The 14,291-nt window shown below is 35.7% G+C and overlaps 1 protein-coding gene across 1 annotated transcript in view; it reads right to left on the bottom strand.

Moving 5' to 3' along the window:
* The window catches only part of LOC121313452 (ras-related protein Rab-2A-like), a 36,195-nt gene that overhangs the window by 13,213 nt on the left and 8,691 nt on the right, over positions 1–14,291 (bottom strand). The window contains exons 2-6 of the mRNA XM_041245985.1: positions 9,026–9,097; positions 7,200–7,267; positions 1,550–1,632; positions 815–907; positions 47–176 (exon numbers count right to left, since the gene is read on the bottom strand). Of these exons, the coding sequence (XP_041101919.1) occupies positions 47–176; positions 815–907; positions 1,550–1,632; positions 7,200–7,267; positions 9,026–9,097 (446 nt within the window). The remainder of the gene's footprint in view (positions 1–46; positions 177–814; positions 908–1,549; positions 1,633–7,199; positions 7,268–9,025; positions 9,098–14,291) is intronic.

Genomic DNA, 14,291 nt, shown 5'->3' with positions numbered 1-14,291 from the left:
TACGCTATATTTGTACTTGCCAGGACATTTTATGAAATGGATTTACCTCTTCTACATTTGAAGCTGTTTTAGCAGAAGTTTCCATAAAGATAAGTCCATGTTCTCTGGCAAATGCCTCACCTTCTTCCTTCTTCACCTTCTTGCCTTCTTCATGTGTCTGGACAAAATCAATTATACTCTAGCTACCCCTTCCGATACTCGAATTAATTAATAGCATACATGCGCTGAACTTACAAAAAAGTTTGTGTGGACGTTTATATAAAACACACATATCATATATATATATATATATATATATATATATATATATATATATATATATATATATATATATATATACATATATATACACACATATTATATATATATATATATATACACATATATATATATATATATATATATATATATATATATAATATATATATATATATATATATATATATATATATATATATCTATAATTATATAATATAGATATATGTAAATATAGTATATATATATATAACCAACTATAGTTATAAATACCTTATTAGGTACAGGAGTGTATAATATACAATACATGTAAAAGCATCCCCTTGCAGATCATAATCCGATGTAATCAACTTAATCCCCATAACTGATTGGATTTGACAAAAAAAACAGAAATATCTGTAGTTTCATTTTAATGCACCAGGTTAAAATATATCGTCAGGTACACTTTCCAACTCAGTAATATGCCTAGCACAGTTGGGTATCAAACCGATTAAAATACACAAAAAGTTCATAAATAATTCCATTAAAAATAAAGGGAGTGTTTTCTCAAATAAATTACCTCTTGTTTCCAATAAGCATGATTACCATGTTGGAATTGGAATGTTGGCGTGCATCTTCTAACCAGGTTGTCAAGTGGTTGAAAGTGTCCCTTCTATTACACAGGAGTAAAATAAAAAAACAAAAACACATTACTACATCACCTGCAAGCGAGACAATTGAGGAGCATAAAAAACATGTGAGATCCGACCTTCATTGATGGAGGATGAAAAACACCTTGTCAAGCGCACAAGTTACTTATTCATTTCAATTAATTAAATTCACAAGATACTGTAATGTAAGTGATGTCAGAAAACTGATAAACTTGTAAATCCATCACAATGTTTAAAATAAACCAGTGACGTCTTTTCCAGATAAATAGTTTAACCAGTACTTTGTTAAATAGAATTGTGTTATTTAGATCTTGAAGACTTCATTTACATATTCAAACTAACAGATGTTAACATGTACTTAAGCAATTTCTAAAGCATCAATGATTATTTTACAAAAACAAAACTAATTTCTTACTTGCCAGCCCAGAAGATGGCTTACAGGGTAAGTAGGAGGAAACCATTTTAAAAGCCTGCTGTTTAAAAATGAATTTGGCATACATTTAGTTTCAACCTATAAAATCGGTCTATATATTTATTATTAACTTATCAGCTAAATTTAGAAACTAAAAAGTACATATTTCTAGATTGTATATTTTAACTGTATAAATCCAGTGCCTAGAGCAACATAAAAACCCATTTCTTACCTTGTGATATCATAAACCAAGAGAGCCCCAGCTGCACCTCTGTAGTAAGACCTAGTAATGGAACGGAAAGACTCCTGACCAGCCTAGAAGAAAAAAACACACACACATTACGCACCAATTAATGTGCAGAAAGGCACAAACCAAAAAACACAACTAAAACAAATAAACAAATCATTAGCTAAAGTGTGTTTTTCCTACAGATGGTTTGTTAGAATTAAAACAAAACCTTGTTATTTAACCTTTCAACAAATGCAGATGCATGCTCTTCACCAACACTAAAGAAGGGTAGTAAGGCGTGATGGCTGGTGTTGTGCGATGTAATTTACTTTCCACAAAAAGACCTCTCCACTCTTCCACGCAATCCTTGACAACCCAATTTACTGAATGGCCTTACAATACATGAATCATTATCACAGCACAGAATGGACTCCTAGCAACTACACTCTGAAGGACCCTCTGAAAGCAAGCAAATAACCCAGAGCCTCCACATTTATATTCAATAACCCACCCCCCAGGCAGCAGTTGACATTAGAATAAATAAAGCCCATTCTATAAGGATGAATGACACTTATGCCCACCAGCTGCCACAATAAAGGTTGCTGGAAGGCCAAGGATGCAGATTGGCATGTTACATAATGCATAGTAGCCATCATTCACTTTATTTATTTATTTATTTTTTTGACAAGTTATAACAAATGAATAATCCATAAAACAGATCCATTTTTAAAACTCCAACAGCCACTGCTTCTGTGACATGCCTTTTTGATAGATATTAATAATGTACTAAAAAAGTCACTCAGAAAAGCATTTGTTTAAAATCTGAAATGCATAATATATTACTAATATTTTTTGGTTTATTATTTTGGTAAAGATACCTGTCCTTGCATTCACAAATTTAAAACTGCCACTTGATCAACATACAACAGTAATGACTTGGAAGATTTCTTGACATGAACTTTGTTAACTTGTAAATTAAATGGCCTGCTAGCTTACCTTGTGCCTGGCTTGAGTACTAAAACAAAACAAACAAAAAAAGCAATCCCTTTGCTGACCTTATATAAACCATTTTTCTTAATGCGTAGAAAATCATCAGCTTTGAAAGCATATTGCTACAGGTAGATGAAAAAGTACCTGGATTGGCCTGAGGAAAGCATCATTTTTGTGAAGCACCAAGGCCAGACCACTTTCTTGAAATGAAAGCTTTCACCCTACAGTTGCAGAGAGTGCGAGTTTAGTTTAATTTGCGTCGCAAAATAACTTTCTCCTGTGGATGTGTGTACAAGTGCAGTCACTTCTACTTACTGATCTGTGCCTGAGGCAGGCAGGCAGTTTTCCGTGGATTTCCCAGAGGTCATTTTTATGCTGCTCTTGTCAATAGGTTTCTTTTTACAGTCATATATTAAAATATCTTCTGTATTATAAATGACATTAACTCTATTCAAACTTACATTAGTTATGTCTGCATTAATTATATCAGAATTCAAAAACTGTATCCTACTTAAATGTGTTGGTACAATGAACATAAATACTTCAAATTAGATACAAGTACAACCCAGAGGAAGGGAATTATTTTTCAATATGTAGATTTCACTTTGTTTTTAGTACGGTACTGATGTGATTTATATGGTTGTACTTCGGTCAACTTTTAGTATTAAAATATTTTTTGGAGTTAGTATCTTGAAACTAATATTTATAAACTATTACTGTAACCACTTGATAAGTTGCCTGTATTGCTCCAAGAAATCAAACATTTTTTTCTTACTGACAGCAATTGTTCATTTAAGTAACTATTTTTATATATATGAGTGAATGATTATATACATGAGTGAATGATTACATATGAGTGAATGAGATCTATCTATCTATATAATTTTAGGACTAGGGGTGGGTTAGAGTACTCTAAATAATAATACTTACATGAGCACTAAATGTTATTACTCGTTTACTCAAAAAAATGTAAACAATATCTCTTCATGAATTCATGTTCAATATACAGCGGTTTGCACCCCCTACCAATAATGTCACATTTTATTGAATTACAAATAATTTATGCAGTTTTTTTCAAACAAACCTTTTTTTATTCAAAGCTGTAGTGGTTAAACTGAACACTGTTATGAGGAGGAGGTTAAATGTCAGCAAAACTTGAAAAGAAAATGTACAAAATGAAATGTATTGATTGCAAGTATTCAGCCCCTTAAATCAGTACTTGGTAGCAGCACCTTTTGCAGCAATTACTGCTATGAGTCTTTTTGGATAGGTCTCTACTAGCTTTACACAGTAGGATGGTGACATTTGCCCATTTCTTGCCACCCGTCCATACAGGCCAGCTTTGTGTAGGGACCGGTTTATTGTTGATGTGTGAACACAGACTCCCATCTCAGACACAGAACTTTGCAGATCTGTCAAGGTCATTGTTGGCTTCAGAGTGACATCTCGAACCAGTTTCCTACTTGCCCGGATGCATAGTCTGGGAGGGCGACCTGACCTGGGTAGTGTCTGGGTGGTATGATTCATCTTCCACTTCTTAATGATGGACTTCACTATGCTGGGAGGGATAATCAGTGCCTCTCCTGTGTGTGAGGGGACTGACAGAGAGCCAGAGCGTCTGTGTGTGTGTATGTATGTGTGTAATACAGCGAGCGAGAGAGTGAGCATGTTTAGAGAAGACACACAGAAGGAAGTATTTATTGTTTTGTGGTGTGGTCCTGTCCCTACCATGGACCCTGTTTAATTAATAAAGTAGTTTCGTTAGCCCCTGAATCCCATCTTGGTCTCCTGCTTTGAGCCTCAAAAGCACTAAATACAATTTAAAAAAAAAAAAATTAAAAAGGTTGCTCATAAGGAGAATTATATTTTGATAAACTTTTGAAATAAAAACGCTTTTAAAAACAACCAAATTCCCATTGGGCTTATGTTATTTTAGATTCTATTGATTTTATTATGCAGGACAGACACTACAAGATTGTTACCTTTATTAAAAACATGCACGGATGACTAACTAATGTCCATAAATTAACCAATCAAAAATTTCAATCGAGTGACAGCCCATATATATATATATATATATATATATATATATATATATATATATATATATATATATATATATATATATATATACACACACACAGTGCCGTGAAAGTATTTGCCCCCTGTCTGATTTTATGCATTTTTGAACATTTTTCACATTGAATTTGGTCAGATCTTTTTGTGGGTTGTAGTAGTATATAGAGGGAGTCAGAGAAAAAATGACACCAAAGTTTGGTGCTTCTTTCATTTGTTTAGTGTGCAAAGTAATCAAACATGCAATCTTCAGGTGTGAAAAAGTTATTGCCCCCCCCCCCCCCCCCCCCCCCCCCCCTAGTTAACTCAACCCAATTAAATGGATAATTAGGGTCAGCTGTTTGAATACTTTGGTTAACAATCAGGCCTGATTTGGGCCAGCCCTGCCCAATATAAATCTGACTAACTTTGGCCCTTACCATCAGAGTGAAGTTGTCAACACACAGGTTCTAGAGACACATCATGCCATGATCAAAAGAGGTTCCTGACGACCTCCAGAAAAAAACTTGTTGATGCCTATCAGTCTAAAAAGGGTTACAAAGCCATTTCTAAGGCTCTGGGGCTCCACCAAACCACAGTCAGAGCCATATTGTCCAAATGGAGAAAGTTTGGGACAGTAGTGAACTTTCCCAGGTGTGGCCACCCTACCAAAATCTCTCCAAGAGCAAGGCGTAAAATTGTCCAGGAAGTCAAGAAGAACCCTAGAACATCATCCAGGGATCTGCAGGCCTCTCTCCTCTCGGCTAAGGTCAGTGTTCATGACTCCACCATCAGAAAGATAGTGGGCAAAAATGGGACTCATGGTAGAGTAGCAAGGCGGAAACCACTGCTCACTAAGAAGAATATGAATGCTCATCTCAAGTTTGCCAAAAAGCACCTGGATGATCCTCATGAGTTCTGGAACAATGTTCTATGGACAGATGAGTCAAAAGTGGAACTTTTTGACCAACATGGCCCAGTTATGTCTGGTGAAAACCAAACACTGCATTCCGCAGTAAGAACCTCATACCAATGATCAATTGTGTCATGATTTGGGGATGCTTTGCTTCATCAGGACCTTGACAACTTGTCATCATTGAAGGAACCATGAATTCTGCTCTGTATCAGAGAATTCTACAGGAGAATGTCAGGCCACCTGTCCATGAGCTGAAGCTGAAGCACAGTTGGGTCATGCATCAAAACAATGATCAGAAACACACAAGCAAGTCTACATCAGAATGGTTGAAGAACAAGAAATTTAAAGTTTTGGAATGGCCTAGTCAAAGTCCAGACCTAAAGCCCATTGAGATGTTGTGGCAGGACCTCAAACGAGCAGTTTATGCTTGAAAACCCACAAATGTCACCGAGTTGTGGGCCAAAATTCCTCCTCGGAGCTGTGAGAGATCAATAACTACAGGAGGTGTTTGGTTGTAGTTATTGCTGCTAAAGGTGGCATAACCAGTTATTGAGTCTAAGGGGGAAGATCACTTTTTCACATGGGACAATGGGTGTTGCACAACTTTCTTTTATAAATAAATGAAATAAGTATCAAAATTTAGTGTTATTTGTTCACTCAGGGTCTCTTATCTAATATTAGATTTAGGTTGAAGATTTCATAACATTGTGTCAAAAATATGCAAAAATGCAGAAAAAGATCAGACAGGGGGGCAAATACTTCACAGCACTGATATTTTATATATAACTATATACACTGCTGTGCAAGTCTTAGACATTTTGCACATTTTGGGGAGGGGTTACACTACCGTAGAATCAACCCGCGCCATCTATAGAATGTCATGTCACATTTTAAATAAAAAATAAATGTTTCACTACTTTTTTTTGGGATGCTTCTCACACTACCACCCCAACCCCGCCCCCGTTATGAACCACTGGGTAAAGCTATTTAGCTACTACAGCCCTTCATATTAGCTGCTCATGTACAGTATACTTTAGAGTTGTTATCACAAGTTTTTGAAGATTCTGATCAATGTGAATTAAAGATCGCTAAATGACAACCTTGGTTTCTTCTCACCCAAACTAAACTGAACTTCTGAATGTGTCTAAGGCTTTTGCACAGCAGTGTGTGTATGTATGTACATATATTGCAGTTGAACCCTTTGCAGTCCTATGTCGGACCAGATCCGACATTAAGATTTTCCCTTTCCAGTCAGATATTATCAAAAAGACAAAGCACAGGATTCTAGTCATTTTTTAATGAGATATCCCAGTATAAAAATGCTGGGAACTGCAACTCTAACCTTCGTTGTTCAGGGTCTAGACTATACAGGGTCTGGCATGTTTTTCAATTACAGGAAGTCAAAGTGGAGTACAATGGGTAGGTATGTCTACACATGTTTTACAAGTCAAAATTACATGTAGGTACAGCGAGAATAAATTCTACATTTTACGAAAAAATCTAATGTCAGTGCGGTCATTAATATACATAGAGCTTATCAATAAACCTTGGAATATACGAACTGTTTCAGCAATCCCCGACAACCGAAAACCTACTGTTTTATGTAGTATTGGGACTAGTACCTTCACTATATAGCAAGGGTAAAACAAAAACACCTCGTTTAAATTTAACAAATAGTTAAACTATACTTACAGTATCCCAAATTTGAAGTTTTATCTGTTTTCCATCAATAGTGATCATCCGTGCACCAAATTCAACACCTATTGAATAAAATGTTCAGGTGAAATTTAGTATAGAATTACATTTTATACCTGAAAAAACAAAACAAACAAAAAAAAAAAACACATCACAATTGTATACTTCTTAATTACATATCAAATTGCTCATCCATATGAGCACCCCCAGAAAACATTACATATTATAATCTAATTTTCCTAAAACACCACCAAAATTAATGAAGCTGCATTAGAGGATAAGCACAACTTTAGTCCTCATTATTTAATTTACAAAAACACAGAACAAATGCATTTGTTTATAGGACCAATGGTGTAATGTAGACTGTAAAAGGTGTAAATCAAATGCTAAATAACATATTTCACTGTATAGCCTATAAAAGCTTAATTTGTCAGTACTTCCATACAAAGGCAATCATGGCCATTAGTCATGTGCAAAATTATACAATGGAGCAAAAACTATTTCATAGAGTATAAAAGATTTTATTGAAACTGTGGAGGATGGCTGAAAGGAATCCACAGCAATTTTGTAGTGCACAACTGCACTTGTAAGCAGATTTAATGCAAACATTTTGACATGTCAAAAAAAAGGTACTGACAATGTCGAACCAAGGGACTTTCGACCTGAAAAAAGAAACAAGGACCAGGGGTCACAAATGAAGTTTAGACAAAGGGGCATTCAGAACAGAAAATACGAGGCACTTTTTTTTTTTTTTTTTTAACACACAGAATTGTGAGGGTCTGGATCCAAGTCCCCAGTAATGTTGTTGAGAGCCCTGCTGTGACGCAGTACCTTATGTCTTAGTTTTTCAGCACAGTAGAATGCAGTGCTTTGCCATTGTTGCTATCTTTTTTGCTTTCTTTTTCTCTACGTGTTTACGACTCGCAATACAATCTTTATTACTGACTCTGACATGATCAATCAAATGACAGCAAAACTTACAGAACAGTATCCCACCATCCTCATATACACAATCAGATCCTTTTTTTAGCTCTATCTTTTGCTGAAACATTAGATTTTTTTTTTCTTTGTTGGTGCAGCCACCATGCTGAGTTTCAGCAGGGAAACGTAAATGAAGTCAAATGATGAATTAACTAGTGCAAAACAAACAGAAAAAATCCCTTAGAAAAACAGTTGCGAGGAGAAAAAATGACAACACTGCAGACTTTAGCAAAATTCTGTTGCCAAAATACCTAATTCCTGTGACTATAGAAAATTAGTAGCTCTATATATTGTATGCTTCTCTGCCAAGTTGATCGCTCATTCCATACACCTGCATATACACGACAGCAAAACACTGACGAACAAACCAGTGTTTTTAGTTAGTAGATTACATGGGGTGCATTACAGCTATGGGCAAAAGCTTCACCCTATATCAAGCAAAATTTGTTAATTCTAAAGTCGAATGAAACCTGCTGAATAATGTTACGCTAACATATTGAATCCCATACTGCGTTGTAGTTTTCCATATACTTGAAACCTTGACGTGAGACTTCAAAATCTAAAATGAAATATTGTACTGTACTATTATGGCGTCCGGTAGACACACCAGCTGTACTTACAGACAAGTTTGAGCACCTGACTGACACAGAAGGACATAAAAAAAATATTCTAAACAAGAAAACATAAGTTAAGATTACTGTGATGTGAGTGATTCATCATTGTAAAAGTGCTTGGGGAACAAAACATAAAATTGAGCCCAGAAGCATATTTGTAACTCAGAAGTTGCTTTTACTTGTGGAAATCATTTGCTAAAAGCATGAAAAGAAACTAAAATCTCTTACCGATAGTAAGGTCATGGACTGGTTGAAACCTCTTATCTGTGAACTGTAATAATAAACATGACTTCCCCACGCCTGAAAAACAAAAACAGAATTAGGATTAATATTGACATGGTATTTAATGTTACAAATAATAAACATAACATTTCCTGCCCTCTCCAGCACAATTTGCAGACAAGGTCTGACAGTTCCAACTCGAATATGGCAACTAATGAGATGAGAAGTAAAAATAAAATTAACAAGAAATGGGAGTCTTTGCGAACAAAACGTTACCACATTATTCTGGACACCAATTAAATTATTTTGAGAGAATCACAGAATACAGCCTGTAAAGAATGAGTGTGCCCTGCCATTAATAGTTAGAGGTTAAAACATGGCAGGAGTGTAGGGGTTAATTTCCATTGCACAACACCAGTAATGGAACTATGAAAAGTAACAAACTGTACTTTATTTATTCAGAAGAAACTTAAAGTCGCACATCATCAATATGGCAGCCGTATTACTTTCAGTGATAGGTCAAAGTCAATTTACTCAAATTGCTTCTAATACTGTGGCAACTGCAGCAGCTATGCATAGTTTTTTTTTTCTTGATCACACAAGGGAATCACAGTATGTAGGCCCCTACGTGTAATGTGTCAGAAGCCAATACCTCAAAGCATAAGGCTGTAATCCTCTGGAAAACAAAGGGTCAATATGGAATTGCCAGCTTATATGGCTTACGAGTTGGGCCTTGAGAAATTCACACCAAAATTTGCACAAACCGATTAACTTTCAATGGATGTCTGTGCAGCAACTGCCAACAATCAACAAACATCTTAGCTACTGCCTAATCAAAAAACATTGTAGAACAATGATGGAGAATATACCATTGATGTATAGTTCAAACTACTAAATTCACTATCCCTAATCTTTACCTCTACATTAGTATTAATGCACATACCCCTTCCTTTTTCTTTAAACATATTTTAAAGTTTCATGAATAAAAAGTCTTGAAAATGGTTTGAAGATTAGCACTTCTCTAACCACACAAACCCTGCTGTAGATAAGTGTGGTCTACCATAAAAGTAGAGCAAGTACAACAGCACTGTAAATCTGTGTCTGCATTTGCAATTGTCTCAGTGAATGAAGTTAAGCACTCAAATGAGTTTCATAAATGAAGCCAATGAGCGGGGTGAACAGATCCATTAATGCAGTGTATCTGTGTTCAATTACATTACAAACAGATTAAGGCTGGGGCGATGCCAAATTTTTCACTAGATATATCGTTCTCCAAAAAAGCAGACGCATCGATTAAAATCAACGTTATGAAAGGGTAAAAAAAAAAAAATATAAAAGTAAATAAATAATAATAATAAAAATAATAATAAATACAAAAACCGCAGTAACACATGTGGAGCTGTAAAAAATTACTACGCACACAATTTATACTTGTTTATGCATACAGTAATTTACAGTATTTAACAACCAATCGAGAGAGAAGAAAAAAAACAAAACATATCACTGTCCACAGCAGTTTAGTAACAAGAGTGTTGTCTATGGCTTATATTTTAATTGTGTTAAGAAACATGAGTGTCCACATTTTGTTTCAATTTAAGCGATGACTGGCACTTGCTTACAACGCACCCACATTACTGAATGCCAGCTCACTAGGGACCGACGGTGCCGGGATGCTTCATACTTCTGACAACTTTTGGAATGATCTTGGTTATATTTCTTGATTTTTAATCTGGGGCAGTTCAGATGAATAAATGCAGACTTTGTTTGATGTTTTGTAGGGTGCCATCTCATTAAATGGTCACGCAGAATTTGTGTCACCGGAGTATCACAAACATTACTTTACTTTCTTGACGTCTTACTTTAGAAAACAACTGCCAAACATCAGAAGGCATTGTAGCTCGGTCGCTACAGCATTTGTAATTCTACACAATGCCCTTAACTTGCTCTGTTACTTTGAAGACTCCTGCACAGATCGAATTCCATCAGTAAACACTCACAGGGGGGCTGGGCTAGGGCGAGAAGGTGAGCTCAGTCATATGCAGAATCAGTAACACAGACCTGAGGGGAGCAGAGCAGCTCTGTGCTTAATGCAAAAAATAATTGCAGAATCCAAAAGCAACTAAAAAAACAAATAAATAAAATGAATTTAAAAAACTCTCCTTTGCTTAACCCTTTATACAAAAACAATGCACAGGCTTGACTACCAATAGTTGTCAAACGAAAGAATTACTGATAAATCGATACATCAACTCACCCTTAAAACTGATGGTAGAGTAATTAACAAGTTGAAAAGGCATACAAGTTCAACAGGTTTGACTGTAGTGCAACATCATTGTTCATGGAGCTGCCCAAATTTCCATATATTCGGATGCTACTTCTAGTATGAGGAACTCTCTCATCACAGCCAGTGCATTCTGCAATAGCTTTACAAATTCCAACTACTGCTGCCAAACAATATTTTACACATTAGAAATAGCCTACCAATGATTTTATTTTGAGTACAACACCCCATAGAATACAGCTGTAAAGCATATGTCCAAATGTGAAGATAACTAAAAAGTGTACTTTTACAGGTGAATATTAATTGTAAAATATAATAGGTGACCTGCTACTGAAATCCAGTTGAAAACAGTTGTCTTATCTAGTGATGGAGGTGAAAGATTTGGGCGACTGCAAATGTTGCCATTCCAGAAACACGATATGAAGTCAGTCCCTCAATGATAAAGATAATCAGAGACGTGAGTGACCGAGCAGCCCTTACCAAGTACTTGCCAAGATCTCGGCAAAGGTACAGTAGACCTCAAAAACTATTTTCTATAGTGCAATCATGTAGGAGGGTTGGGTGAGATAACCACTATATTTACATCAGTGCAGTACATTTGGAGATACATGAACATAAAATTAATAATTATAATAGAGCTTTTGAAAGAAGAGATTATGATACTGTAGGAGGAGTGTATTTTTAATTCATGTTGTGAACGAGGCTAAAAAACATGGTTTTACTAAAAAAAAACAAAAAACAAAATGAAACACACAATGACAGAAATACAGTAATTATTATAATACAAGAACAGACAGCTTCAATTACACTGGAGTATGACTCAACAGAACACTCCATACTACATTGGGCCAGTTTCCTCTGTTGCTCAGAGCAGCTCTGGTGCACCTTGGTTTCATAAGGAGCTCCAGCAACGAACTGACCTAAGCTGAACTTAATGCCAATGTACACAAATGATATGATAGAGTATAGTGTATCCCACAATGCTACACTAATCACCCACCAGAATCAATCACTAGAGAGCCCACAGAGGAGCAGCGATCCAGATCTCCAATAGAAGTAGAGGAAGGCAGCTCATTGGAAACTGGGTATGTATGAAAATATATATTTTAAATGTTTTTTAGGATTTCATGTTCCTAATTTAAATGAATGTAAAAATGGTGTTGTGTGTGGCCTTTGTTGCGATTCACCTTTTTCAGAGTTTAGGTGCTTAATGTGTTTTTATGCAGCCATCTACCTTTACGGAACCAAGTCATTTATTTCTCCAATACTGAGATATTAAAAATGTATTATTTACAATAAAAGGAGATATAAATGATGATTAACACTAGAACCAGCTTGATTTTGGACTACATACAACCGTCGCACTTGCCAAATATGCGGCTCCATTTTTAAACGGCTTAGATATGAAAATGAAAAACAAACAAATAGGATACAACTTAATATTTTTATTTATGAACATCATACATAACATTTTCTGAGCAGAAACATCGTATTTAAATTGAAAATTACTTTTTTTTTTGTTTTTTTTAGAAGAGCACATTTACATAAACATGAAAAAATAACAAAATAAACTTCTGTGTAAACAGTGTAGAAAGCTGTATGCACACATACAATTATAAAAACAAATAACTAGTTATAAAAACAGCATAAAACTAAAATAACATAACTTGTGCAACGTGAAAACGCTTTTAATGAAACAGAGATCACAGGTTCTGTTTGTTAAGAGTTTTCAACTGTACCAGTGCATTTGCCACAGACTACCTTTTCACAATGGGTGCAGACATCAAAAGTTCTGTTTTTATTGAATTTAGCAACCGACATTGTCTTTTAGTCCATGTGCCAGTGGGCGCTGTGCTGGCTGAAGGTTGAGGGGCATTTGCCATCCGGCTTTCGTGTCTCTTATCAACATGTTTCTACTGTAGCTCCAGGGCTAGCTACAAAATGAAGTCCCTCCGAGCGACTGTGTAGCCGGTGCACTCCTGGCACAAAACCAAAGTGTTGATGGCTGCCAGGTCCAAAACATTATAAAAAACAGCCAGAGGCCACCTGCGAGTACCACCTTTGACAGAATACAGCCATGCCATTTGATCCAGTATATCCACACAGTACTTTGTTGCATTGTAAAATGCATCAGTCCCGAAGGTCACGGATTTGTGCAGAGAGCTTAGAATTAGCAATTTTAAATTACACCTGTACACACTCAGGGTGGCACAGTCATTCTGCCTGAGAAATGTGTAAATAATAATAATATAGTGTAGAATGACTTTCATAAGTGTTTCAAGCACTCAACAGGATTATAATACGTTCTTTCTTTTATTTCAAAGCCCAGAGTAAACTGTCGGCTATATTGTATTGATTTCAATATGCCGCATACACTGTGGGAAAGGTGGTTGAAGAAGTGCGTGCTTATAACTTATTCATTTTTACAATTCTGCAGCTGAAACACTGTATGGGTATTTAATTCAAATATTTAGTAACACTTAAGAATGGATACAGACGAGCTATTCACACACACAGAGATATTTAAATTTGAATTGCAAAAGCTATTCAAAAAGCAGCTAAGGCGGTGCTAGTGTTAAATGTGACTAAAACTTATTTCGCGGTATTTGTTTGATACGAGTGAACTGCGCTGTGTAAGAACATAAGAACATAAGAACATAAGAAAGTTTACAAACGAGAGGAGGCCATTCGGCCCATCTTGCTCGTTTGGTTGTTAGTAGCTTATTGATCCCAAAATCTCATCAAGCAGCTTCTTGAAGGATCCCAGGGTGTCAGCTTCAACAACATTACTGGGGAGTGTAGGCCTACTGTTCTCAAATAACCGAGTTCTTCAGTCCATAATTTGACTACAATGTAATTTTACGATGCACTGTGGGAGATTTCTTTGGAATAAGTGCGAAACGCTTTCGGTTCATCAGTATGAAATCAATTGGTTCATCGAATTTAATCAAGTGGGGCTCTAACGTGCACTTAATTTCAACTGAGTTCAGC

This window comes from Polyodon spathula, chromosome 3, assembly GCF_017654505.1.
Source record: "Polyodon spathula isolate WHYD16114869_AA chromosome 3, ASM1765450v1, whole genome shotgun sequence".
Lineage (NCBI taxonomy): Eukaryota > Metazoa > Chordata > Actinopteri > Acipenseriformes > Polyodontidae > Polyodon > Polyodon spathula.
This window is presented reverse-complemented; position numbering and strand designations above follow the sequence as displayed.